Below are 27,901 nucleotides of genomic sequence, written 5' to 3' on the forward strand. Positions count from 1 at the left end.
TAATTAATTAACCTAAAAAAATAATTTCAGAAAACAGATCCTGAAACACAAATCCAGAAGGCTGAAAACCGACCCGATCCGATAGAGTGACGGCCGCGTGGCCGCTCTGCCCCCTTATCCCCTGCCTTGTCGTATCTCCAGACTCCATAGTTCGCTCCCTCCTCGCCATTAGCCTCCGATGGCTCTTCGATCCCTGTCTTCCTCCCGGTTCGTCTATCCAAGCCTCAGAGCTCCTGGTCTCTCGCCATCGCGAACCCTTTGCGTCAGAATACCAGGTTCTTCCGCTTTCCTCACTGTCGCTTTCTAATTTCGTAGCACTACCTATAGTTTTTCGGTGAAACGGATGCATAAAGAATCGAAAAAGATATTATTTAAGTCAAGAAAACTTGACACAAAAAAGCGAATTGGCAGAGATAGCGGTCTATGGGTAGTACATAACATTAGTGTAGCTTCTCAGTTCAGCGACGAAGCAGAAGAATGAGTTATAATTAGAAACACGAGTGAAAAAAATGGAATTTTGTATTTGCATTTATTATGGACACATCTGATGACTTATCAAATCCTTCTGTCCTTGTTCTTCTACTAAGATAACCTCAAAACCAGAGAACCATACAACAACAACAACAACAACCAAGCCTTATCCCACTAGGTGGGGTCGGCTATATGAATTTTTTTTCGCCATTGAGCCGTAGAGAACCATGACCTTTAAAATAAAAAATCCCCGTACATTTGGAATTATTACATCATTATATAGTGGAACTTTTGCATTTCTTCACTTTGATTAGATTGATATTGTTTCTTTCTGTAGCTCTTGTATATGTTTTTATTACGTATCAGCGAAACTTCTTAAGGGAATTGCTTGCATAAGTAGTGAGTTGCTATGTGAAAATGAGTAATATATTTTGTTGTAAGAGGTACAACCATAAGTAGGGAGTTCTTCACAATGCGACTACTAAATTGTATGATGTCCTAATACAAGTGTATTGGGGGGAAAGGAATTTGCATGAGTGAATTCTTGCATCCATAAGCTTGAGTTTAGATTTTTCATCCCCATAGCACTTCTTTGTTTTTCAGGTTCAATTTTAGTGTAACAGAATCAGTTCATTCTATGTTTCTTCCTTGTGCAGAAAATGCCCATAATGGAAATATGTACACGCATTTGTCCTCGTGGAGCTCATCTTTTACCTATTCAATTTTAAAGGAGGGAACAACTGCATTCTTTTGCAAGAAATTGGGCAATAATAAACACTTAAAGAGAAGGTTAGTCTCTTTCATATGCAGCATTAAAGTTGCTGGAAGTTATCATTTCCATTGACTTATTTTGCATATTCTCAGAAAAGGAATCATCAAGTGCGCAACCATTGAAGAAATCGAGGCTGAGAAATCGGTGATTGAGAAGGATGCTGTAAGTTGTTGTGATTATTTGGATGTAAGGCTGATATTGAAATGATTATATCAAATCTCCATAAGTTCAATGATCTTTCAGAGAGATAGGATGGAGAGGACTATTGAAACTGTCCGGACAAGTTTTAATGCAGTGAGAACAGGAAGAGCAAATCCTTCCATGCTTGATCGTGTTGAGGTTTCTACTTATCTTGCTCAAGGCTATTTCTGACACAATATACTTGTTTTTGTTGATGTTTTGGTGGTAGTAGTAGTAGATAACAGAGATGATAGTTCTTGAGATAGTGTATGTTTCTTATGTCCTAAATAAAATGAACAGCAGTTTCTATGTCTTCATTTTGAATTTTCCATTTTACAACCAATCCTATTTCACTTTCTAAGAAAAATACCTCTACAAGATGTAACTGAGGACTTTTCATTTCTTCTCTTCCACCAAGCAATCTTAAAAGATATTTCAGCAGTTCTACTTCATGCCTTTTGTACTTCTGGGTAGTATTGAATTCTTTTTCCCAATAACACCGACCCTTTTTGATGAGAGAAGACCAAAATTGCTCTTGATTCTGTTTTCAGTCTATTTTCTGACTTGTTGATATATTTTGTTATCATGAGAATTCATTTTCTTCCAGGTTGAGTACTATGGAACTCCTGTCAGCTTGAAGAGCATTGCACAAATCAGTACACCAGATGGAAGCACTCTTCTTGTGCAGCCGTATGACAAATCTAGGTATATTAGTCAGTTAATAAGGATATCCTCTTTTTTTTTTTCTTTTTTTTTTGATGATGGTTGGGTTTAGAAAAAAAAAAATTCTATTAGTCTATAGTTCAATGTTATCTAGAAGATATAATTTACTGCATAGAATGCTGTTTGATAAGTGTCATGTTATGGTCCTATATACTGGTGTCATGTTATGGTCCTATATACTGGTGTCATGTTCTCTTTCTAATAGAATGATATGGTTCAGTTTCTTTTAACTTTCTATCAACAGTTTCCTGATAAAGTTAGAGTTTCATTTTTTTCCCCTCTTCCTCTGCTCTTGGGCACAACCTTCCTTTTCCACTCTCATTATAGAAGCCTTTCTCCTTAAAGATGTTACTTTTCCCCACATGACTTTCAATAATGCCAATGCATACCACCTTCACATAGCCATTGTTGCACAATGGGACTTTTGTGGTTTCGTGTGCAAGTCTTTGCAGCACATAATCTTCTAGTCACCCATGCCTCCATCAGCTACCACCTGCTCTTTAATGGAGTGTGCTCTCTCACAATACTACCTGCCTATGTGATGCCAACAAATCCAAGCTACCTTACAGATTCTCAAGAACATCATATGTGCAATCCCTCCATGGTAATTATTCTCAGTGTGATCTTCTCACCATCTCTGGTGAGACACCCTGTGAGTCTCCTTTGCCACCCTACCCAGACTATCATTGCTCCATGTCCTCCTGATCTGGTGCACTTTCTAGCATGGCCCAGGCAACTATAAGAGATTGCTAGCACCTCTAGGTTGCATCTTTCATAACTTATGTATCCCAGGTACATGCAAGTATCCAAGCTTTCTCATAAGATAATAAGAATCAGCATTAACTGACCCAAGCCCAGAGCTAGTCTAGCAGGCCTTGAACTAAATACTTTGGGAAGAAGAAAGGTGTAACATAAAGGCTTAATCCTATTTTGGGAAGAAGAAAAGTGTAAAAAAGGCTTCATCATTAGTGTGATTGGGAAGAAGAAAGGTGTAATAAATATACTGACATGTAAAAGAATGTAAGAGTAGTTCATTATAAAATCACTGATCCTTAAGTCTTCATCATCATCTTTAAGTCGTGTCTCTCATAACTATTTGGGTTTAGTACATGATCTCATTCCTCTTTTGAAGTGTATGCAGGGTTGCATCACTAGTTGTCTTCTTATCAATTCATTTTTTTTTAAATAAAATACTAAACTTAAAGTAAAAGAAAACATATTTTTGCAAACCAAGAGTGATTCTTCCCTCTATTTCAAAGTTGATGTACCATTAAATTCATAATTTATTCATCTTTTTCCCCCTTCTGCAGCCATCTTTTATCTATTAATTATAAAATGGGATTAATCATTTTCTTTCTCTTCTATCATCTCTCTTTGCTCGAGGTCAATTTTAAACTTTTACAGTTTTACTTTCTTTGCATTGGTATCTTCCATCTCCTTTTAGAATAAAATAATCTAAAGTTTGTCTATTGACAGTTATTCTTTCTCAGAATAGATGCTGGAATCCTATACATTTTTTCTGCAGCACTCCCATACATTTTCTCCCTTGATTGCAACCTTAAAAGAGAATAGTTATTTCTCTCTTCTAACATCGTCTTCTCTTAAGTAGATGCAAGAACTTTTGTCATTCTTTTTTGTAAGCATCTTCCACTGCCCTTCCATAATATTAGACTTCTTTCTTCTAATATTTCCTCATCTGTTTAATTCTTTTATAAGTATATATTGGAATTCTAATCTCTGTTCTTCCTGAACTTTTGGATTTGGCAAACTGTGTACTCCTTTGGTACTTTAGTTTGAGGGGAAATTAAAGAAAAAGCCCTTTGAAGCACAATCCAAGTCATTGACTTCAATATCACATCTCTAAATCTCTCAACCATTGCATCAATATAAAGTCTTCTCCATGATATCTCTGTCGGATTTTTTTTCCGCAATCTGTGGGTTTTTAGTATTTTGTGTAACAGACTAGACAGTTATCAGCATTCAGACTCCAAGTTAAGTGGATATATTAAAGTGGAATGAATAGTTTAGTCTCTAATACAGTGGTTATGATATATAAATTGTGTGGATGTATTTTCTAATTTTCTTTTCTTTTTTTAAACTATCATTTTTTTTTTTAAACTTTCAGCTTAAAAACTATTGAGAAGGCAATAGTAAGTTCTGACATCGGTTTAACACCAAACAATGATGGAGAGGTGATACGACTAAGCATCCCTCAATTGACATCTGAGCGAAGAAAGGTTTGATAGTTTTCTTTATTTTTTACGGAGCAATGACTGAATGTTTCACATAATTTATATTTAGAATGACTCATGAGAAGATTACTTGGGAACAAATATTCTTCAGAGATGCTTCATTGTAATGTTTGCACCTATGTTTCTACATCCCCTCTTCTACCTGGTTATAGAGTTATCAAATGTTTATCATGTTTCTCTTTGCACAATATTTTCATGAATTTATTTTCACATTACTAGATTTGTTGGAAAACAATTCCTCTTGTGGTCAGTGGTTAAATTTTACCATAGTGTTTTGATTGTTCGACAATATGTCTCAAGTTAGGTGTCTATTTGATACTGGTGCATCTCGTGTGCAACACTTGTTATGCCAAACTGTAGATTGAGGTAATTGAGCTTAGCGGCAGGTAATCTGGATGGATTGAACCTGAGGACAAATAACTTGAATTGGAAGAATTGGGCTCAAGGGAAAATATATTGTATCATAATCAGTCACTACACCAAGTGTGACTCTATATAGCTCTATGAAATATGACATGTTATAAATGAGGAAATTCTGATATTCTTTGTGTCAAAATCATCCAACTACATATCAGCATGACTCTGTATAGCTCTGGTTGTTGCTTGAGTGACTCGATCAATATTAACCTGTATGTTTGTTCACTCAGTTGAGAGAAAATTGTCATAGTATCAGGACTCAATCAATATATTTGTTTGATTTTTGATGTCCAATGGCTATAATTATAGCCATTTGGAAGGCATATATTGCTTAGTATGGGCAGTATATCAGGCATAAGAAAACCTGTACCACCTTCACCATGATATGCATCATCGGTACCAGGTGGTACCGTGGTACACATTATTCACAATAGAACCATGAATTGTGTGCTCCTTAGCCTGCCCAGATCAGTGAATTCCACAAGTACATCTTGGTACGGCATGAATTTTAAGAACATTGTGGCAAAAGGCGAATACGCTCGCCTCCAGCGCCCCCGCCAACCCGTTATGCTCATTAGGAACCTGGAACCCTGTAAGCATTTTTTTCTTCCAAAGATTTTCACAACCCTTTTCCTCGAATTTGATTGATAAGATGTAAAAAATCCTAATTACTTGTTGACTCAACATTCAAAATTTTACAGTAGACTATCAGCCTCATGGTTGCCAAGATCCTGAAGTTCTGTTCAGATCATTAATTTCCTCAAGGAACCATTAATTGGATTGAGTGCACAGTCACAATAAATAATATTTGTTGGCTATCTTTCAATTTATGGTTCACTTTTGCTGTTCAATATCAAACATGTTTTTCTAATTCATTTCTCGACCTCATCATCATCGTTAAGCTATGTTTTATCACAACTATTTTAGGTCGGCCATATGAATATTATCTATTTCTCCATTGAAATTGAGTATGTAGCTAGTAAATTCATTTTGCAACCTAAATCTATTTATATGATCACGTATATATAGTTTTCGTTTTGTTAATGTGAGATGCATATCATACATCAGAAAATCAAAATACCTTTGTGCTTCATTCTTGCTCTGCTTTTAAGTTCTTCTTTTGAATTATGCTGATCTGATTTATATCTGCTGCTTTGATGTTGCTGCAGGAGTTATCCAAAGTTGTTGCAAAACTCGCCGAGGAAGGAAAGGTAAACTAGAGTTTCTTTTCCTGTCATATCTCACTGATAGAGGTGTACCAAGTGTTTTATTTTTCAATGACAACTTCTTGTAAATTTAATTTCCCAATATCTCTATTTGGTAAATTTAGGTAATCTCGTTGGATTTATCTGTTTACTTCACTGATCCGGTAGTAAGAGCGGGCCCCCCCCCCTCTTGCAAAGTCAACGCCAAGTGAAAGTCACCGGAGCAGCCGCCCCTCCGAGGAGAGTGTGGTCCGACCGGACAGACGACCGTAGACGGCCGGCCCGACCGGACTGCTGGCCGGCCGATGGAATCGAATACCCGGATGGGTCCGGCCGGCTCGCACTTATGGTTGGAAGACACCCTGTCAAATTGGGGTTCCGACGCTCAGTTAAAAAGGTCACGGACCGAGCTGACCTTTTGATCGGCCACAGTCATAAAGCGCCCCTGTTTATTAGTCTCCACAAAGCACAGGTAAACCACTGCGTATGTCCGGTCGGATGTTGAGGGAGCTCTCCGCTCGGACGACAAGTTTGGAGCAAGGAAAAAGACCCGAGGATTTCTCCTCTGACAACCCATCAAGTGTGTCACGCCCAAATCTGTGATGGATTCTGCCGTCCCATCGAGGGCATGCTTTGATCGTAGCGATACGGGTCGTAAGTTTTCGACAGCCACATACCTAGGAAAGGATGACAGCCGCATACCTAGGAAAGGACAGAGGACACGACGCACTAGGTACGCACGCCTGCACCCTTCATACTATATAAAGAACCCCGTGCTCACGTGAGGTACGATTCGAGATTTAAGCCACTTGCTCATCGTAGCCACCCGACTCAAGGCCGGAGGGCCGCCGCCGACACCCTCCCTACTTGGCTACCGCAGTTCACCGAGCACTCGAGGATCCAAGAGGGAGCGCCGCATCCCCGCTCGCGACTCTTGGTTCGAACAGATCAATTGCTACCGTGGGAACGCCCCGCATTCGAACAAGAACAACGGACGAGGTCGACGACAACACACGTGGCGCTTTCAGTAAGAACTCGACGCCTGGTCGAGACGAGGGCCGCCAAACTCAGGAGCAAAACAGAAGCCGCGCCGAGCTACCGAGCAACAGCAACATCTGCTGTGGTCGAGCTGAAGCACCTCGTGCCACCGCCGATTCCACTGGCCTTATTTCGCACTCAAGCCATACCACCCAAGAGATAGAGGATCTTCTTCGTATGAAATGCCAAGGCGGACGATGAAGGAGGAGCCCGAGCGGACTCCTCCCCGAGCGGATCAATCGCCAATTTTCTGAGGCTATTCTACAAGACCTCTACCCAAGCACTACGTGGCTCCGACGATCGGCGAAAACAATGGAACAACTGACCCATGATCATCCGGTAAGTTCGATAACACACCTACGCTCCATCAGATACGTACGGAGTAAAGTGCCGAGTCTTTCTTACGACCTCTCTGGATCGGCTCAACGGTGGTTGGAGGTCCGGACGGATCCATCACTAGCTTCAAGGACTCCGAACGGCCTTCCTCCACCACTTCGCCAGCAATTCGTAGACAAGTGTCACTGTTTGCCATCAAGCAAGAACCGAGAGAATCGCTCGAGCTTACATCCAACGATTCAACCAAGTGGCGATGGATATCCCAACGGCCACATCGGAGACGATGACGAATGCCTTCACACAAGGCCTCGTCGCCGGTCGCTCATCCGAAAGCCGCCCGAGATTACGATCACACGGGCCAACGAATACATAAACGCGAAGAAGCGCAAGCCGCCGGAAATGGAAACTCCAACCGAGCGCAGACTGCTCACGCCGAGCGGAAACAAGACGCTGCTCGCCAGCCCACCCAAAGGACCGAGAGCCGAAGCACCGATCCCAGGTCGCACGTGCAAGAAGTAGCTGCCGCCGCCCAAGCCAAAGAAGAGGTGGACCCATGCTCTGCACCTTCCACCGCATGGACACGCACAACACGAGGGATCGTCAAGTCTTCCTTCGTGGTTAACCCTGCTCCTGTGAAAGTCGAACGACGGCCTCCCATCGATGGAGACAAAGGACTAAGCCGACCTGACCCGCACCGAAGGAGACATCAATGACACCCGACGGCATGATCTCCGAGACAGAGAATCGCCGGGCCCTGAGAACTGGCCGATCCACTCCTGAAGAGGAAAACAGAGCAATACTTCCCGGCGAGATTAACGTTATCATGGAGGGCCGACCGGAGGAGACTCCAACCGAGCCGTAGGCGCCTCAGCACCGCAGATCCACGCATGGTCAGAGCCAAGAGCGCAAGTGGACCGAAATCACTTTCGGTCCCGAGACTGGAAGGAGTGGTGTTCCACGACGACGCTCGCTTCATTAAAGCGGTAATAGCAAATTATACTATTCACCGATATTTGTTGACAGGGAGCTCTACCAACATCATATTCAAGAAGGCGCTCGATCACCAGAATCGATCGCGCCGAGTCACGCCTACGACGACCCCGCCTACGGATTTACGGCAACGAAGTTCACCGTCCGACAGATTCTACGGCTACCCCACCGAGAGGAGCCGCCAGAGGACCAGACAATAAACTTCGTGGTGGTCGACTCTCCTCGCCCCACAACGCCATTTTGGGAGGCGGCGAATTCCGAGCGGTTGTCTCAACCTTCCACCGTAAGATAAAGTTCCCCGGAGGACAAAGTAGAGAAGTACGGGAGATCGCCTAGCAGCTATATAGAGACGGTCCGAGCAGAGGCTTGTTCCGCTCTAAGGCGCCTCAATCGAGGTACACGCCATAACCGAGAAACCTCCCGCTTAATTTACGATTAAAAGGAGGAAGTTCAGATCCATCCGACCCGATCGGAGGCCACGACTTTTATCGCTCGATCCGGAGGAGGAGCGTATGAGGAGTCGATCCAACGCCCAACGAAATCACGATGTTTTCGCCCTGGTCGATACACGAGTCACCGAATTTCGCCGAGCCTAGCGAAGATGAGTCAGACGTCCGACCGGACGCCGCCAACAAGCGTAGAAAAAGGATTTCACGAGCGTAATGCCATCATCCGGCGGAAGTAGAGAAACTCGAGGCCACCACATACGAGAAGTGCGCTCCCGATGGGTCTAACGAGTATTAGTCTCTGCCGGCAAGTGCGTATACGCCCAAGGACTTCTATCCTCCGCCACAGATCAACTGATGGACTTACAAATTTGAATCGATTCAGACGCCGACGATACCAAGGCTATCATCGTAATGCCGCCGCCAAGATCAAGAAAGGTTAGTTAGCGATCGCCGACGACGATCGCTACAATGCGACGCCGCTCGGATTAAAGAACGGGCCACCTATCAACGCCACGAACAAAGTGTTCAGAGCAAATGCGGAATCTGGAAGTCTACGCGACATTCTTATTAAATCCGCCCGAGCTACCGATCTTTTCAAGGATACGGAAGAAACCTTCCGAACGCGCAAATACGGAATCAAGCTAAATCCCTGAAGTGCCTGCTCGCAAAGGGCGGCTTGGGGTACATAGTGACCGAGCGGGAATCAAGCAAATCCCAGAAGGTAGCTCTGCAAGACACGCCGCCCCCAAGAAATACAAGAGAAGTGCAAAGGTCGATCGGTCTGATAACCGCTTCGTTCAGATTCATCTCCGCCGACCGGAGCTTTCCATTCTTCAAGGTTCTCAAGGCTACTAAGTTCCAGGGATTAAGACTGTTGGTCGCTACTCTGAAAACCTATAGGTTCCACTGTACAGACAAAGGTCCGAACCTTTTCCTAGCTACCACGTGTTCTTTTAAATTAAATTTGATCTCCTTAACACGTTCGATCCAAAACTTAATCTATTTGTTTTTAGGTTTCGACTTGGATCTCCTCGCGAACTTAACACGACCCAAGTCTCCTTGTTATTAATTCCATTAAATATTAATTTCACAAAGGTTCCAAGATCGACGTCGCGAGGCACAGGCCTTCTTGGATACGGGAGCAACCACCACCGACTGACAAAACCTTTTATGTAAAGCTAATATTTAATTTCCTAAAATAACTTTAGGTTAACCAAAGAGAACAATCAAATCACAAGGAAAAGAAAGAAACAAAAGAACACAACTTCAAAAACATATTCAAATACTAGAACGTAGCCTCTCAGATTTGGTATTATTTCCATAAATAACTAGATGACGCTGAAATAAATTACTAGTTATACTCAGAGAAAAACCCTCGATCTTCTACCGTATTCTCTTCTAACCCTGACGTCAGGCAACGATCTTCCAAGACGAGAAACCACCAACCACCTTCTTCTCCTCCAAGCAAGGTTCGCCACAAAAGAAAAGCTTTACCAAGGAGAAAACCAAAATACTAACCAAGCTCCAAGAGACGCTAGCTTTCTCCTTCTTCTTCTTCTTCTCCGAGTAGTATCCCGCCACCACAAGAACTCCAAGGGAGAGGAGAGGTTCGCCACCACAAGAGGAAGAGAAGGAGACGATGGCCGCCACACCAAGGAACAAAAGAGGGAGAGGAATAATAGATGTCAGGTCTCAAGGGCACCCCTCCTCTTTTATATTCCTTCGCCTAGGTAAATTAGGAAATTTAATTACAATAAATTTTCCTTAATTTCGCTCGTTTAATCGAGAAAATAAAATAATATTTCCCAATTAAACAACGATGGCCTGCCAAATCAATAGAAGCAAATCGACAAGTTTCAATCAACAATTAAAACTTTCCTTATTTGTTTCCTAAATTTTAAAAATAAAATTTCTTTAAAATCTCTTCATGGTTAATAAAGGGAATATCTATAATTTTAATTTTATTAACACGTGAATAATTTTAAAGAGAAAATAAAACATCTCTCCAATCTATAAATAAGGAAAGAGATCTAATCTCTTTCTTTAATCTTTGTAAATCTTTACAAGAGAGATATTTTAATTTTAATTTCTTTAAATTAAATCTTCCACATAATAATAAACATTAAAATTAAATTTTCTTTAATTAATTACGACGCCCTACTAGCTGGGTCTGCTGGCCTACCACCTTAAACCAGCTAGCCTACCTAGCTGTTCCCAAGCTAGCTCGGGCCCCTTTAGGTGGGTATAGATGTGGGTAGGTATAAGACTTTATAAATAAGAGGCTACGATAGTGACCGAGGAGGAATTGGTTTTGGTCTCCCGATAAAATTACATCCCATGTTCGCCCTTAACACACAACTTAATTTTATCAACGATAATTCATTCCACTGTAGAACTATCATCAACTACCGCACCAATCCCAAATTACATTTTGGCTCCTTCTTATTACGAGTGTGTTAGTCTCCCCTGTTTAAGATATCGAATGTCCACCAATTAAGGAGTTATCGACAACTCATTTAATTAATATCTAAGTCCAAGAGTAGACCACTCAACCTTATTATCACGTCTGACTAAGTCCACCTGCAAGGTTTAACACGACAATCTTTATGAGCTCCTCTCGAGGACATTATCAACCTAGTATCACTAGACACCTTTCTTCTATAATCAACACACACACTATGAGTGATACCATTTCCCAATTTATCAAGTTTATCGATTCATCGAACCAAATCTCACCCATCGATAAATTAAAGAAATAAATATCAAACATACGTGCTTTATTATATTAGGATTAAGAGCACACACTTCCATAATAATCGAGGTCTTGCTCCTTTATAAAGTCAAGATAAAAGGAACGACCTCAAACGGTCCTACTCAATACACTGTGCATTAGTGTAATTATATAGTCAAGATAAACTAATACCCAATTACACTACGACCTTCTAATGGTTCGTTCCTTTCCATTCTGGTCGTGACTGCTTATAATTTATAAAGCATCGATAACATCATCTTCTGTGTGACACCACACCACATGTTATCTACAATATAAATTAAACGAACAACTACAAACAAACGTAGATAATTAGACATGTGATTCTTTATTCATAACGAATGTTTACAAAGCTTAGACTTTCAAGATACACCCTACAATCTCCCACTTATACTAACGACTAAGCTGCCATATCTTCTACCATACATCCGATTCCCATTCCTCCACATGCCGATCGGCTTAAGGGCCTTAGTGAAAGGATCTCGCCAGTTATCCACGATGCAATTTTAGCGATGACAACTTCTCCTCGCTCACGATATCTCGTATCGTGGTACTTACGCTTATATGTTTACTCGCCTTACGAGCTCGTGGTTCCTTCGAGTTTAGAATCGCATCGCTATTATCACAATAAATCTGATGATGATCTTGGGCAAACCAGAATCACATCTAAGTCCATTAGAAAGTTCCCGAATATATCGCTTCTTTAAGCCTCAGAGGTCGCTACATACTCACTTCCACGGTTGAGTCCAAACGCATTTCGCTAACACCTCCATAAATGGCTCCACCTCCCAAAGTAAACACATAAACGATGTAGACTTACTATCGTCCCTATCCGATCGAAAATCAATCCGTAACCCATGTGAGCAAATCATCCGGTAAACTAGCATATAATCCCTAGTCCTTCTCGTGTACTTTAATATACGCCATCAAGCACCAATGTCTCGTCAGGTTACTCCGATATCTCACAATTACGCCACCAGAAATGTATATCGTGTCTCGTATAAGATCGTGATACATTAGCTTCCTACACCAAGCATAAGGAACTACTTTCATGTCCTCTATCTCTTTCGATGTCTTCGAGACATCTCTTTAGACAGAGCTACTCCATGCCTAAAAGGTAAGAAACCTTTCGAGTCTGCACGCTAAAACGAGCAAGGATCAGATCATATACGGTCGATGATACAACATTCTTTTCGCGATCCCTTATAACTCGATCCCAAGAATGCGCACATTCTCCTAAGTCCTTCATATCAAATTGTTTGGACAACCATACCCTTACGCCATATTCGACATGTTACAATTAACAAAATATCATCTACGATAGTACAAGAAATACCACCACGCTTCCGTTACACTCTTTATATACACAAGACTCATCCTGACTTTCAATAAATCCATACGACTCGATTACTTCATTAAACCGGATGTTCCAAGACTGGTTGCTTTCCCATAAACGACCGATCGAGTCAGATACTAGACGCTTTTTTTTCAATAAATCCTTCTCGTTGCTCATACGGATGTTCTCTTCAAGACTTCCATTAAAGAAAGTTGTCTTGACATCCATTCGCAAATCTCATAATCCATATGAGCAAAGAATGGATAAGAGTATCCTGACAGACTTAAGCACGGCTACCGTGAAAAGTTTCATAATCGATTCCCCTTTCTCGAGTGTACCTTTCGCAACAAGCCTAGCCAAGGTTTCTACCTTCCCGCCCATCCCTCTTTTCCTTTTAGATCCACTTGCATCCAACCGCTTTTACACCATCAGTGGTTCTACAAGCTCCCGCACCTTATTAGAGTACATAGACTTATTTCGTAATTCATCGATTTGCCAAGACGCCGATCTATATCTCGAGTGCTCATTATACGATCGGATCGTGTTCATGTTTTCCGGATCAAGTCCCAAGACTCTCCCAAAACACGAATCTTTCAGTTGCTTCACAACCCTCCCACTACGACGAGGCACTATCTCGTGGTCGGTATCACGCACGACACGCATGCCTCACGGTACTTTATCTGATTGGTATCAAGTATATTCCTCTCTAAGTTCTTCTAAAACGACTTTACTACGGGTCATCCATTATATAGTCTTCTTCTAAAACCGGCATTGGTGCTAACGATCTTCTGGTCTTTAGACTATAAAATAAACCACCTTTGTTCCTTGGGATATCCTACAAACACGCGAACTTCAGACGAGATTCTAACTTATCAAGATCTCGTTTCAAAGACACGTGCTGGACTACCCCAACCGAATATGTCTTAGACTGGGTTTCGCCCATTCCACAATTCTACGGGAGTAAGAAACTGATGAAGGTACTAAGTTCGAACGTACACTGCGTTTCCAGAGCATATCCCCAAAACGAATTCAGTCTCAATAACTCATCATCGATCTAACCATCTCCATAAGAGTCCTATTCCTCGCTCTGCCACACCATTTTGCTGGGGTGTTCCAGGTGCGATTCAATCCAACCTCCGATAAGTAATTCCTAAACTCTCCTAAGAGGTATTCGCCACCACGATCCGATCATAGTGTCTTGATACTTTTACCTAATCGCTTCTCCACATCACCTTAGATTCTTCGAACTTATCAAAGCACTCTGACTCTGGCGCATTAGGTAAATGTATCCATATCTCAATAATCGCCTATGAAAGAGACAAAATATTCAAACCTCTCGCCTCGATGCACATAGACCACACAAATCGAGTGAACCAACTCTAACACTTCTTCGGCTCTATACCCGCCTTGAAACCTCTGGTCATTTTACCTTCCAAGCAAGATTCACAAGTTGAAAAATTTTCCAACTCTAACGAACTCAAAGTCCATCGCTATAAGCCTCGAATCCTACTTTGTTAATATGACCAAGCCTTAGATGCCAAAGATATGCTTGGTTTTTCAAGGTTCTTTCTCTTATTAGAATTAAGATGAGTTATAAATTTCCATGTTTTGCTGGAAGAAATTGATTTAAAGTATACAAATCGCCAACTAATGCACCAGAATGTATAATCACTTTATTTCTTTTAATAACTACATCACATCGAAAGAAACCGAATATCCATCTAAAAATAGTTTAGAAACCAAATTAAATTCTTTCTAAAACTGGGTACATAAAGACAATTTCTTAAAACCAAATTTTATTTCTACTAAAAGATAAGTAGACGCTCCCATCGCAATACCGCCACCTTAGAACATCGCCATGTACGTAGACTGTAATCTCCCTTCGATAGTCGCTTGTTTCTCGAACCCCGCAGGAATCAGACATGATCATGGCTCCCGTGATTCACACACCAGTGCCGTAGATAACACCGCTAAACATGTTTCAACAACTGTAGTAATAGATATAACCTTGTTTGTTCTTACGAGGACACCGCCTTCCAATGTCCCCGCCGTCATAGATGAAGCACTTGCCTTCCTGCTTTCATTCCAACTTTAAACTCAGACTGAGATTTATTCACTTTCACGAACCATTGCTTCTTCTTCTTCTTTCTGCTTGTAAGGTAACCATTTTCAAGATAAGTGAATTCGAGCATCAGCGACGAATAATCCTTCACGTCAAGTTCACAAGAGTTCCGCCAATGAATAAACCCTCTTATTCATATTATAGTTCAGCGAAACCGCTCAAAACTTTAGGGCGTTTGGAGGATCATATCGATCCGGGTTTCCATCAATTTCTCCTCCAAGGATCTGTATCTCGCTCTGATAAGCCATCATCTTTAGATACGATCCTCATGTGAGTACCCTCAGACGGTGGTCGCCATTATCTTTTCACGGCTTTCGCTTGAAGCCCCATCTCACGACCAAAGAGTTCTCGAGATTGTTTCATAATATCATAGTCATTGGTAAATCTCGACCGATGTTGCAATACATTCGACATCAAGCAAAATGTAACACCGCCGCCATCTCATCCGCTTACCCATTTCCCGATATTCAATCTCCTCTCGGTAGATTCACCAAGAGTGCATGCAGCATCGCCAACAAGACATATTTATAAGCTTTCAAAGAAGAAGAACAATGTCCGTGTTTCTTTTCCAATCTATGTAGTTCGTCCAAGAAGTCTATTCTGTCAAGTACGACGGATGACAAATGGTTGAAAGACATCCTAAGAATCACAAATAACTTTCGGTGAACTCTAAATTTAGAATAATATCGATTCCTCAAACAATACTATTTTAAATTAACCAACACCTCATCACACCGTGAATTTCAGATGCCACGTTAGTGGACGATACAAATTCAACATTTGGAAAAGGAGGGTTTTAACCCATTAATTTTATTATCTCGTCAACCTAACTTTTCGACAAATAAAATTAAATATTATTCGTCACACAAATAATAATAGTGACTCCGTTGGGAGGATACTATTAGATGTGTTCAAAGTATACCATTACTGACACTAAGTCCATTAATAAGATTACGCCCCGGGGAAGATCACACGCCTAATTAATTTCCTATATCATCCAAAATGGAAGTCTGCTCTAGTGATCCACAAACAAGCTCATCCGCTATGGAGGAAGGCACTCAGCCAACGCGCAAGCGTTGCATCACTTACAAACCAAGAATGGAGACCATGGGATTTATTTAAAAATCCTCTCCCACTTAGTTATTTATAAACGAGGAATTTTAACTGCTAGCCTACTAAAACTGAGAACTAACATGCACACACAAGATAATATAAAAGCAATAAATAGAAAATCTAATTTTCAACTATTATGGCTTTTATCTTTAATCGTTCTCCTCTGTTGTCATCCAAGCCGCCATATTCGCCACCGCCATCGGTCTAACTGTCGATCCATCTTGCTCCGAGTTCCACTGCGCCCCTAGAAGGTTCCACGCTTGCAAGATTCGATCCATGACATAAATAATTTTACATTTTGATCCTATATTCCATAAAAGGAACGTACATGATCTAGATCAAAATAAAATCCTAATAAACTAAATACAGCCTCGTCAGATTTTAATACAATCACGCACACATATATAAATGCCCTTGATACGTCCAAGGGTCCAATCACACACATAATTAACTAAAAGCCATAATAGTTGGATCCTGATCCACAAAGTTAGCACATCCTACTATTATCCTGCCTAAATTATGTATTACACGTGCATAATTAAACTAAATACCAAATACACAGAGGCAAAACCCTAGCTCGATACCAATTGTTGGTCACAGGAAACCTATAGGTTCCATCGATAAAAATTTTGTATAAAGGTCCGAACCTTTTCCTAGCTACCACGTGTTCTTTTAAATTAAATTGGATCGTCCTGAACTTAACACGCTTGATTCAAAACTTAATCTATTTGTTCTTTTAGGTTTCGACTTGGATTTCGCGAACTTAACACGCTCGACCCAAGTCTCCTTAAGTTATTAATTCCATTAAATATTAATTTCATAAAAGGTTCCCAAGATCGACGTGGCGAGGCACATGGCCTTCTGGATATGGGAGCAACCACCACCGACTAGACAAAACCTTTAATAAAAGCTAATATTTAATTTCCTAAAATAACTTTAGGTTAACCAAAGAGAACAATCAAATCACAAGGAAAAGAAAGAAACAAAAGAACACAACTTCAAAAACATATTTCAAATACTACGTAAGCCTCTTGTATTGGTATTATTTCCATAAATAACTAGCATGACGCGGAAATAAATTACTAGTTATACTCGTAGAAAAACCCTCGATCTTCAGTATTCCTCTTCTAACCCCTGACGTCATGGGCAACGATCTTCCAAGACGAGAAACCACCAACCACCTTCTTCTCCTCCAAGCAAGGTTCGGCCACAAAAGAAAAGCTTTACCAAGGAGAAAAAACAAAATACTAACCAAGCTCCAAGAGATGCTAGCTTTCTCCTTCTTCTTCTTCTTCTCCGAGTAGTATCCCGCCACCACAAGAACTCCAAGGGAGAGGGAGAGGTTCGCCACCACAAGAGGAAGAGAAGGAGACGATGGCTGCCACACCAAGGAACAAAAGAGGAGAGGAATAATAGATGTGTTGTCTCATAAGGCACCCTCACCCCTTCTTTTATATTCTCGCCTAGGTAAATTAGGAAATTTAATTACAATAAATTTTCCTTAATTTCGCTCATGATTTAAGAGAAAAATAAAATAATATTTCCCAATTAAACAACGATGGCCGCTAAATCATGAAGAACAAATTCGACAAGTTTCAATCAACAATTAAAACTTTCCTTATTTGTTTCCGGAAATTTTAAAATAAAATTTCTCTTTAAAATCTCTTCATGGTTAATAAAAGGAAATATCTATAATTTTAATTTTATTAACATGTGAATAATTTTAAAGAGAAAATAAAACATCTCTCCAATCTATAAATAAGGAAAGAGATCTAATCTCTTTCTTTAATCTTTTGTAAATCTTTTACAAGAGAGATATTTTAATTTTAATTCTCTTTAAATTAAATCTTCCACATAATAATAAGCATTAAAATTAAATTTTCTTTTTAATTAATTATGGCCCTACTAGCTGGGTTGCTAGGCCTACCACCTTAAACTCAGCTTAGCCTAGCTCGTTCCCAAGCTGTCACGGCCCCTTTAGGTGGGTATAGGTGGGTATAGTACGTAATAATTTATAAATAAGAGGCTACGATAGGGACCCAGAGGAGGAATTGGTTTTGGTCTCCGATAAAATTAAGCATCCCATTTGCCCTTAACACACAACTTAATTTTATCAACGATAATTCATTCCACTAGAGAACTATCATCAACTACCACACCAATCCCAAATTACATTTTGGGCTCCTTCTTATTAAGTGTGTTAGTCTCCCGTGTTTAAGATATCGAATGTCCACTAATTAAGTGAGTTAACGACAACTCATTTAATTAATATCTAAGTCCAAGAGTAGTACCACTCAACCTTATTATCACGTCGGACTAAGTCCACCGCAGGGTTTAATACGACAATCTTTACGAGCTCCTCTCGAGGACATTATCAACCTAGTATCACTAGGACACGCTTCCTTCTATAATCAACAACACACACTACATAAGTGATACCATTCCCAATTTATCGGGTTTATTGATTCATCGAACTAAATCTCACCCATTGATAAATTAAAGAAATAAATATCAAACATATGTGTTATTATATTAGGATTAAGAGCACACACTTCCATAATAATCGAGGTCTTTGCTCCTTTATAAAGTCAAGATAAAAGGAACGACCTCAAACGGTCCTACTCAATACACTCGAGTGTACTAGTGTAATTATATAGTCAAGATAAACTAATACCCAATTACACCACGACCTTCTAATGGTTTGTCCTTTCCATTCCGGTCGTGAGCTCCGCTTATAATTTATAAAGCATCGATAACATCATCTTCTTCAGATGCGACACCACATACTATGTTATCTACAATATAAATTAAATGAACAACTACAAACAAACGTAGATAATTGACTAAATGTGATTCTTTATTCATAATGAATGTTTACAAAGCTTAGGCCAGATACATTTCCCACTGTTGGTTGAGAGTCAGAGACATATCTTAATTCTCTGCCAGTGATAGCCAAGCCGTCTGGGGTGAGTCACTTTATACGATTCCGTCATTAATCGAGCACGTAGGCTCAAGACTCATGAGGGCGGAGCTGAAGAGCTTGTATTTTCTAAGCCACATTTTAAAGACGTCGAATCTCTACACCGCCCGAGAAGTGGCCTTTCGCTTTGGTTCCCCGCTGGCGCCTTCGACCGTATTTCTTGGCTCACACCATCATCGTCCTGACGAACCCACCTCGGAAGAGTATCTTGTTAAATCCGTCGTCCGGACGGCTCATCAGTGGGACGATTAAGTGAATTTGACATCCAATAGATCAGCCCCGCTCGGCGATCAAAGCCCAATCCTTGGTTGTGATCAAGTGCAAAGGCCGAGCCTAAGCTATGTGGAGAATATATGTGGACGGGTCCTCCACTCGGCTCGGGATCGAATATTGCGCCTCACCTCAAGAAGAGAAGACGCATCCGTCCTACCGGATTACAAAGCTACCAACAACGAAGCGAATACGAGGCCCTCATAGCCGGATTGCAGGCAGCCATGTTGGTGCCGGTCGGTGACTCTACTCGGATTCACATGGCCGCTCGAACTTCTCGTACCTTTCAAATTAATACTCGGCTTAAGCTCTTTGAAGCCTTTCAAAACTCAAAGCCACTTTCCGAGAGGTCCTTATTCAAAAATTCTAACGGAGAACCAGCAAAGGATGACTCGCTAGCAAGTTCTATATGCTTGGTCACCATTCAAGAACCTATTGAAAAGCATCTGCGCGACGTCGACCTGGATGGAAAGCCTTACGCTTCCCAAATGATCGGAGAACCCCATCATGTAGTTCCTTCACGGAGTCACACCTACCGATCGGATGGCCCACCGCCAGAGGAGGGCCTTCGGTTCACACTTATCGCGATCAGCTCTACAAGAAGGCTTTCTCGCCCATTGTTGAAATGCGTGAGCTCGAAGATTCGGCTTACATCCTCCGTGAGGTACATCAAGGATCGTGTGGAGGACATCCGGGCGGACGATCACTAGCCAAGAAGATTTTGCTATCGGATACTTTGGCCGACCTTACAAAGACGCCGCTCGGACAGTTCCACGTGCCTTTCATGCCGTAGTATCACAACTTCTCTCACCGACCAGAGGAGATGAAAGCATCAACCGCTTCACGTCCGCTCGATCAACGGGAATGGATATCAGTAGGTCCATTTCAATGGCGACCGGGCAGAGGAAATTACCGGTAGTCGATTATTTCTCCAAATGGGTAGGCCGAGCCACCAGCCTGATCACCGAGCGATGGTCAAAAATTCATACGGCAACACATCATCTGTAGGTTCAGATGTCGATTGGTTACCGACAATGGGCGGCGATTCACAGGGAAGGTGCTGGAAGATTCGTGCAAAAGCTACGGACGATCGAGCAACACTTCACGTCCGTGGCTTATCCCAAAGCAACGAGCCGTCAAGTAGCCAATCGGAAATTCTCCAGATTCGCGCTACCGCTCGACCACGTGGGAGGAAGTTGGCCGGATGAAGTGCGGGTGTTTTATGGGCCATCCGGACGACTCTAAGGAAGGAAGGCGTTACACCTTTCATCCGGTGTACGGCGTGAAACGGTCATTCCAAATAAGTCAGAGTCCGTCCGTCCAATGATGAAGTCAATGCCGAGCGGAGGAATATGGAGTCGATATGGTTGACGAAGAGCGTGCAAAAGCATCCGTTCGGCTCCGGCAACTGATGAAGCAAAACTACAACCGGCGTCGTTCCCGATCATTCCAGGTCGGTGACCTTGTCTGGAAGAAAGGCGGCGACGTCGGCAAGCTTGAGCTCCGTGGGCGGGTCCTTCAAAATCATCGAAAAGCTCACGCGATTATTTGGAAGACGAGGACTACGGCGACTAGATAGACGCGTGGAGCTTAAACCACCTCCAAATTTACCCAAGGGTGAAAGGTGTGCTATGAATCATCCTCTCAGACGTCTTTCGATCAATACTGGAATCAGAAATGAAAAGTCAAAAGAACGAATATAAGGCATCGCCATCGAGTAAGGCCCTCACGCTCTACCGGAGGTAAAGGGTCGAACCAGCGCGAGTATCAAGGCCCTGCAGTCGGACGGAGGGAAATTATCCGAGCCAAAGTGCTCGACGGCAGATCCCGAGCTGCTTCGGCTAAGCGACGTTCTCAAGTCGCGAAGGTCGCTAAATACAAATTTATATACTTTTGGTCGCCTATGTACGATGCAGAAGTAGAAAGAGGAAAGCACATCGAGTATTCTCGGAAGGAAGGCCAAGGTCGCCGACCGCAAAGAGTTAGCCTTAAAGCCGTCTAGCCCAGACGTTAGACCGCGCCGACCGCTATTAAGATCCGCGCCGACGAGCTCCGTCGTTAAAGATCAAGAGACGAGCCGACGCCTATAAACCCTCCGAGCGAAGACCGCCGATCTGTTAAAGATCAAGAGACGAGCCGGCCTATAAACCCTCCGAACGGAAGACCGACGAGCTCCGTCGTTAAAGATCGAGAGGCCGACCGGCTATAAATATCCGCGCCGACGAGCTCCGTCGTTAAAGATCGAGAGCCGTGCCGACCGGCTATAAATATCCGCGCCGACGAGCTCCGTCGTTAAAGATCAAGAGACGAGCCGGCGTCTATAAACCCTCCGAGCGGAAGACCGACGAGCTCCGTCGTTAAAGATCGAGAGCCGCGCCGACCGGCTATAAATATCCGCGCCGACGAGCTCCGTCGTTAAAGATCAAGAGCCGCGCCGACCGGCTATAAATATCCGCGCCGACGAGCTCCGTCGTTAAAGATCGAGAGCCGCGCCGACCGGCTATAAATATCCGCGCCGACGAGCTCCGTCATTAAAGATCAAGAGACGAGTCGGCGTCTATGAACCCTCCGAGCGGAAGACCGACGAGCTCCGTCGTTAAAGATCAAGAGACGCGTCGGCGTCTAAAAATAATCCGAGAGGAGTATCGTCGACACGGCAATTACCCGCAGCCGATATTGTTAGACCGACGCTAAGTTCCGCTCAGACTCGAGGTATAAAAGGTTCTGGTCGGCCTATAACGAGCGAGTCTTGCCAGCAACACAGAATGATATTCGGCCGCACGGAAGGGCTGGGGAAAACACTTGCAAGAATGCACCTCGAATGCCAAAGGGGTGATAGCGGACAAACGGACAGCACAGGTATTAGCAAGTGGACAGTGCAATAAGATAGAGTACACGAAAGGAAAACATTTCATTAAAATTAAAAACCTTAGCCCGAGTGGCCTAAGTACAAAAAGATTCATGTTCAGCCGAGCGGCGAAATTACAAGAATTACTCGATGTAGTCGTAGAGGTCCCTCGGAATGTTGCTCAAGAGCTCCACTTGATCGCCGGCCGGAATATTGGTAGACTCCGGAAGAAGGCCCTTCGACTTCAGATAGGTCATAGTAGCCGTAATGGCCAAGTCGAAAGCCGAGTACATCCGCTCGCAAATTTTCTCCAAGAACTCGGGCGATCGGATGTGGCTTTGTCGGAGAGCGGCGACTCGGCTCGGCTCAGCATCCTGGTATTCTTTGAAGGTCGCCTGGGAGCTTGTGAGGGCCTCATTCAGACTTTCAATCTTCTCCGCATCGGCCGAGCGGCCTGCCTTCTCCCGGTCGAGCTGCTCCGTCAGCTCCTTAACCCCCGGCTCCACGTTTCTTCTCCGGATCGGAGATGGCCGTGTTCTTCCGAGTGGTGGCCGAGTTATCTTCGTGTCAAGCGACTTGACTTGTCGCTCGGACTCGGCCAAGGCGTGGGCCTGATTCTGTTTTCTTCTGCTCAGCAGAGTTGAGTTTCTCTTTTTGCAGTTCGAGTAGGAAGGGCCTTGGGAGCCGCTCGGACCGCCCGCCCTCAGTTGCCTTATCTCCTCGTCCGCCATAGCCAGGCAAACCGCTATCTCTTCCACCCATCTCTCAAGCAAGGCGATTTGTTAAAAGTCATGGAAATATCCGATAAAACTTAAAAGCAACAAACTTACCCCGTAGCCAGATACGATTGGCTAAGTTCGGAGAGGATCATTCACTCGCCGAGCCGCCCACATCTCGGCGAGGGCCCTTTCAGTAATGGTGTGCTCGGGCGCGGTGGGCCGGTCGGCTGGCAACTCTTCATTGGAAGATGAAGAGTAACTCGTATTGTGCGGCCATGACCCGGGATCGAAGCTGGCGCAGAAAATCGCGAATGGATGGTCGAGCGTTGGACCGAACTGAGCAGGGGGAGAGTGTCGACCGGAGTGGCCTCAACCGGAGTAGGCAGCTCGTCCCAGTCAGAAGGCGTCCGATCGGACGAGATGGTCTCGAACACTGGCGCCTTGCCTTTAGCAGTCGCGGCGGCCCGGTCGGAGGGTTGGACCGCGGAGGTAGCCGAGCGCAGCGGAGTCTCCACCCGGCGCCTCTTTTGCACTGGTTGTTCCTCCTCCCGAACGGATCCTTCCTCGGGGGCCGTTGGTTCTCTGGAGGGGGCAGCTCCGCTGGCCGCCTGCTGTTGAGAGGTCGGAGCGGCCGATTCAGCCTGGGTGCCGCTCTCTCCTTCGTGTCAGCGCAGCTGCCTTTCTCTTTAGAACGCCAGCCATCACCGAGTCCATGACGATGTCAGCTGCATGAAGAGAAGAAGAAATCAGTTAGCAATTAAAGCAAGTGCCCAAGCAAAATTCTTACCGAAGCCGGTCGGAAGTGGGGTCCGTATAGGACTCAGCCCAAAAATGTACATCACTCCCTCGTGAAGAAGTTTGTTGATGTCGAGCCGCAGACCGGCTAGTACATTTGCGGCGTGAAGATAATCCGGTCGGGTCGGAAAGTTTGGCTGACTGGGCATGCGGATGTAGAAATAATAGTCCTTCCAATGTTTATTGGAAGTGGGTAGTTTATTGAAGAAGACCAGACCGGGCCGAGCTTGGAACATAAAGGTGCCCGGCTCGGCTTGCTTAGGATAATAGAAATAAAAGAAGACCTCCGGTCGGAGGGGAATGTTGTGAATCTTAAACAAAACGACAACGCCGCAGAGGAGACGGAAGGTATTTGGTACTAAACTTCCGAGCGGCACGCCAAAATAATTACAGACGTCTGCTATAAAGGGATGCACGGGAAACCGCAGACCGGCGGTAAATTGGTCGCGGAAGACACAGAAACCACCGCGCGGCGGTCTGTGTGGCCGAGCGGCGGGACCAGCTAGACGAACTTCGATATCCTCGGGTATTTCGAAATTGTCAGCCAAAATATCAAAATCCCGTTGTTCGAAACGGGACCGCATGGTAGTATACCATGGGCCTAGGGATTGTTCTTCGGGATGATAGGAACTGGCCATGATCCGGATAGGAGAAATCACAAAAGGAAGTTCCAAAGACGAAGAAATGGAATTTCAAAGACCGGAGCTAGGGGAAGAAAGGCGAATTCGATACCGAAAAGGAAGGAGGAAAGCTCTAAAACCTTACTGAAGGGAGATGGATCGAGGAGAGGCGCCGGAGAGCGTCAGAGGGCAGCAACAAGATCGCCGGAGCTCCAAAGCGCAGAGAGCAGCAGTAGAGGTAATGGAGGCGTGTGAAGGTGAAAAGGAAACGAAGAATTTATAGGGTGAGGGCCGGGCGGCCTCCACCGTCGGATCCAGGTCACGGGAATCAAAGCACACATCTAGCCGTTTATTTCGAATTGCTTCGATCACATCACAATATCATGCAACCGCCTCCGTACTCTGGTGGCCTTGCTCCACGTGGCAGTCAATCATTCGGAGCATTTAATGAAGGTATGATCGGCCTTGATGGTGAAGATTGGCGCAGAACGCGAGGAGATCCGTTGAAGGCCATCGTTGATTCATTCAAGGATATTTCTACGGCTGACCGAGCGTAGAGTATTAGCATTGAGGAGCCGTTCGGCTAGACTCACAATCCAGTCAGTCGGACTATTCGCCTCCTTCGACTAGACTTGAAGGGGAGGCAAGTGATCCGGTAGTAAGAGCGGGCCCCCCCCCCTTCTTGCAAAGTCAACGCCAAGTGAAAGTCACCGGAGCAGCCGCCCCTCCGAGGAGAGTGTGGTCCGACCGGACGGACGACCGTAGACGGCCGGCCCGACCGGACTGCTGGCCGGCCGATGAAATCGAATACCCGGATGGGTCCGGCCGGCTCGCACTTATGGTTGGAAGACACCCTGTCAAATCGGGGTTCCGACGCTCAGTTAAAAAGGTCACGGACCGAGCTGACCTTTTGACCGGCCACAGTCATAAAGCGCCCCTGTTTATTAGTCTCCACAAAGCACAGGTAAACCACTGCGTATGTCCGGTCGGATGTTGAGGGAGCTCTCCGCTCGGACGACAAGTTTGGAGCAAGGAAAAAGACCCGAGGATTTCTCCTCTGACAACCGGTAGGTTTCAAGTGTGTGTCATGCTCCAAATCTTGTGACAGGGGATTCTGTTGTCCCATCGAGGGCATGCTTTGACTGTAGCGATATGGGTCAGGTAAGTTTTCTGACAGCCACATACCTAGGAAAGGACAGGTAAGCTTTCTGACAGCCGCATACCTAGGAAAGGACAGAGGACACGTATGCACCTAGGTACGCATGCCCAGACCCTTCATAGCTCTATATAAAGAACCTCAGGTTTCGCCGGTGAGGTACGTATTCTGAGATTTTGGAAGCCATTTTGTTCATCGTAGCTTACCTGACTTGAGCGTCGGAGGGCCGTCGCCGGGACACCCCTCCCGGCTCGGTTTTGCTGCAGGTTCACCGGAGCACTCGAGGATCCAGTAGGGAGCGCCGCATCCCCAGCGTTCGTTGACTCTTGGTTCGAACAGGATCATTCACTTAGCAAGAGAACATGATTTTCAGTTGCACAATGGTAGCTTTGCTAACACAGTTTTGAATGCTTGTCGATTCAATTCACTGTCTGAGATGAGAGAAAGAAAATTACTTCATGAATGCAATGTGATGTTAGAATCTATTTAACACCATGTGGTTGTTGGCTTTTGTAGTGGAAGTATGACAGATAGTTAGCAATTTGCAGAACCACAGTTTTTATGCTTTATCGCTGCTTGATGCTATCATTGTGTTTTTGCAGGTTGCAATAAGAAATATACGAAGAGATGCAAATAAAGCCTATGAGAAACTTGAGAAAGTTTGTTCCATTGGACTCTCAGTAACAGATACTTTTACGTAAGCTTTTGTGTTTGTGGACATCTAATATAATTTTTCATGAATATTGTTTAGGAGAAGAAACTTTCAGAAGATAATGTTAAAGATCTGTCAAGTGATCTTCAAGTATGTTAAGTATAGCACTATGTCATCTGGAATATGTGGTTATATGTTAACTATTTCTCATATTTAGATAACGTAGATTATTTCCCCCTGGAAATGCGTCTCAAAATATATGTTCATGAAACATTGTTATGCTCTTTATAATCATTTTTCAGAAACTGACTGATGACTACATGAAGAAGGTTGACGCCATTCAAAAACAGAAGGAAAAGGTAAAATCCCAGGAAAATACATACTGTTCTTCATATATCCACTAGTATCACAACATTTTATATCTATTCACAAATACCATTGTTCTATCTACTTTGTTAGTTTGACCATTTAATCACCTACCAATGATTAAGGGATTGTACATTGGATTCATGTGTTTCTATCTCTTGGTAACATACCAGCCTGTGGTCTCTTTTGCTTCATATGCCCCCCACTTATAAGCTGTCTTTTTCACTAGACATTTGTTTGGTATCTCAGGTTCAAAAGAACCAAAATGCTGTTTCACAAAAATGATGCTTACTAAAATCATCTCCATCTTAGTTTCAAAGTTTTCGACTTTTACTTCGTCTCAAACTTTGGGGTTATATTAGTCTGTCTGAATAAAATTTCGGATGTGTGTTTCTCATAAGAGACAACGCTAGTGGAGCAAAGTTGCACTGAGTAGTAATACAAGTGGTCAGTTTACTAATTGTTCAATTTACGGAAACCTCACTTATCTAATCTATCAAATCTAATGTTGGTTATGAGACTTTAAGGAGAATATCAGATGATTTTCAAGTTTAGAACATGTGGAAGCATTAATAAATTTCTACATTTCAAAGTTTGTGCTTCCGGTTGATTTCCATGTCACACCAATGATTGCAACCTTGCTACCAGTTCTACCCTAGTTTTCTCTACTCAAGTAAAATTTTGTTCTTGTTAAGAATTAAGATGATATTAAGGTTGTAACTAAAGTTGAAACTTGGTGCATTCCAGACAACTCATTTTGTTGTAGTTTTATATTATCTGAGCCTACTATATATGGAATTTCTATCTGCCTTTTCTTCCGTGATGTCCTATAATATTGTCTATCATCTTACAGGAACTGTTAACAGTATAGCGCCGCGCCTTACAAACCATGTGCATCCATTAACTTCTTTTGCTGGCAATGTAAGCGATTTTGCCTCCCCACCTCTCTAAATTGATTGCGTCTTTAATTCATTTCCTGTATAAGAATTCTCTTCGAAACAATTGATCATAGTGATACTAGGACTTGAAGACCTACACTGCATTTGCTGAAGGTTTCTACGGCGTATGATAGTGAATTGTCTCTCTTGAGGTCTCACCTTGTTGATAAAGCGCATGGTCAGAATGCAAGCGTCAAAGAAGTCCGTAATTTTGTCTTCCTACCGGATTTTATTTTGCGTTTTTTGGTAGATATTTTTTTACTGTTGCTTGTTTCTATAAAAGATTCAATGTGATCCATTATGAACTCAGAAGGTCAGAGTGTAAGTCGATGAAATGGTCTTTTTAGAATGCAAGAGCAAATTCAACATTTTTAGAAGGATAA

General features: G+C 43.2%; 1 protein-coding gene across 5 annotated transcripts; it reads left to right on the top strand.

Annotated features, from left to right (window-relative positions):
* Positions 1-67: 67 nt before the first annotated feature.
* Positions 68-27,901, top strand: LOC121997848 (ribosome-recycling factor, chloroplastic-like). Of its 5 annotated transcripts, none has more exons than XM_042552499.1 (12): positions 69-275; positions 1,128-1,260; positions 1,336-1,405; positions 1,487-1,582; positions 2,031-2,128; positions 4,272-4,383; positions 5,985-6,026; positions 26,165-26,221; positions 26,314-26,364; positions 26,517-26,573; positions 27,434-27,501; positions 27,611-27,901. In XM_042552499.1, exons 1-11 carry the CDS (start codon positions 179-181, stop codon positions 27,449-27,451), a joined length of 831 nt encoding a protein of 276 aa, XP_042408433.1. In that variant the 5' UTR covers positions 69-178; the 3' UTR covers positions 27,452-27,501; positions 27,611-27,901. The 5 variants fall into 5 exon arrangements, with proteins under 5 accessions (XP_042408434.1, XP_042408435.1, XP_042408433.1 ...); XM_042552497.1 differs by having other exon boundaries at positions 70-275; positions 27,593-27,901; XM_042552498.1 differs by having other exon boundaries at positions 70-275; positions 27,602-27,901.

The sequence above is a fragment of the Zingiber officinale genome, chromosome 6A, assembly GCF_018446385.1.
Source record: "Zingiber officinale cultivar Zhangliang chromosome 6A, Zo_v1.1, whole genome shotgun sequence".
Classification (NCBI taxonomy): domain Eukaryota; kingdom Viridiplantae; phylum Streptophyta; class Magnoliopsida; order Zingiberales; family Zingiberaceae; genus Zingiber; species Zingiber officinale.

What these genes read in the sequence shown, in the direction of transcription:
- LOC121997848 (XM_042552499.1), top strand. Translation starts at nt 179, where the DNA reads ATGGCTCTTCGATCCCTGTCTTCCTCCCGGTTCGTCTATCCAAGCCTC. An exon ending in AATAAACACTTAAAGAGAAG is followed by an intron (nt 1,261 to 1,335) that starts GTTAGTCTCTTT and finishes GCATATTCTCAG; the next exon opens with AAAAGGAATCATCAAGTGCG. An exon ending in TGACATCTGAGCGAAGAAAG is followed by an intron (nt 4,384 to 5,984) that starts GTTTGATAGTTT and finishes ATGTTGCTGCAG; the next exon opens with GAGTTATCCAAAGTTGTTGC.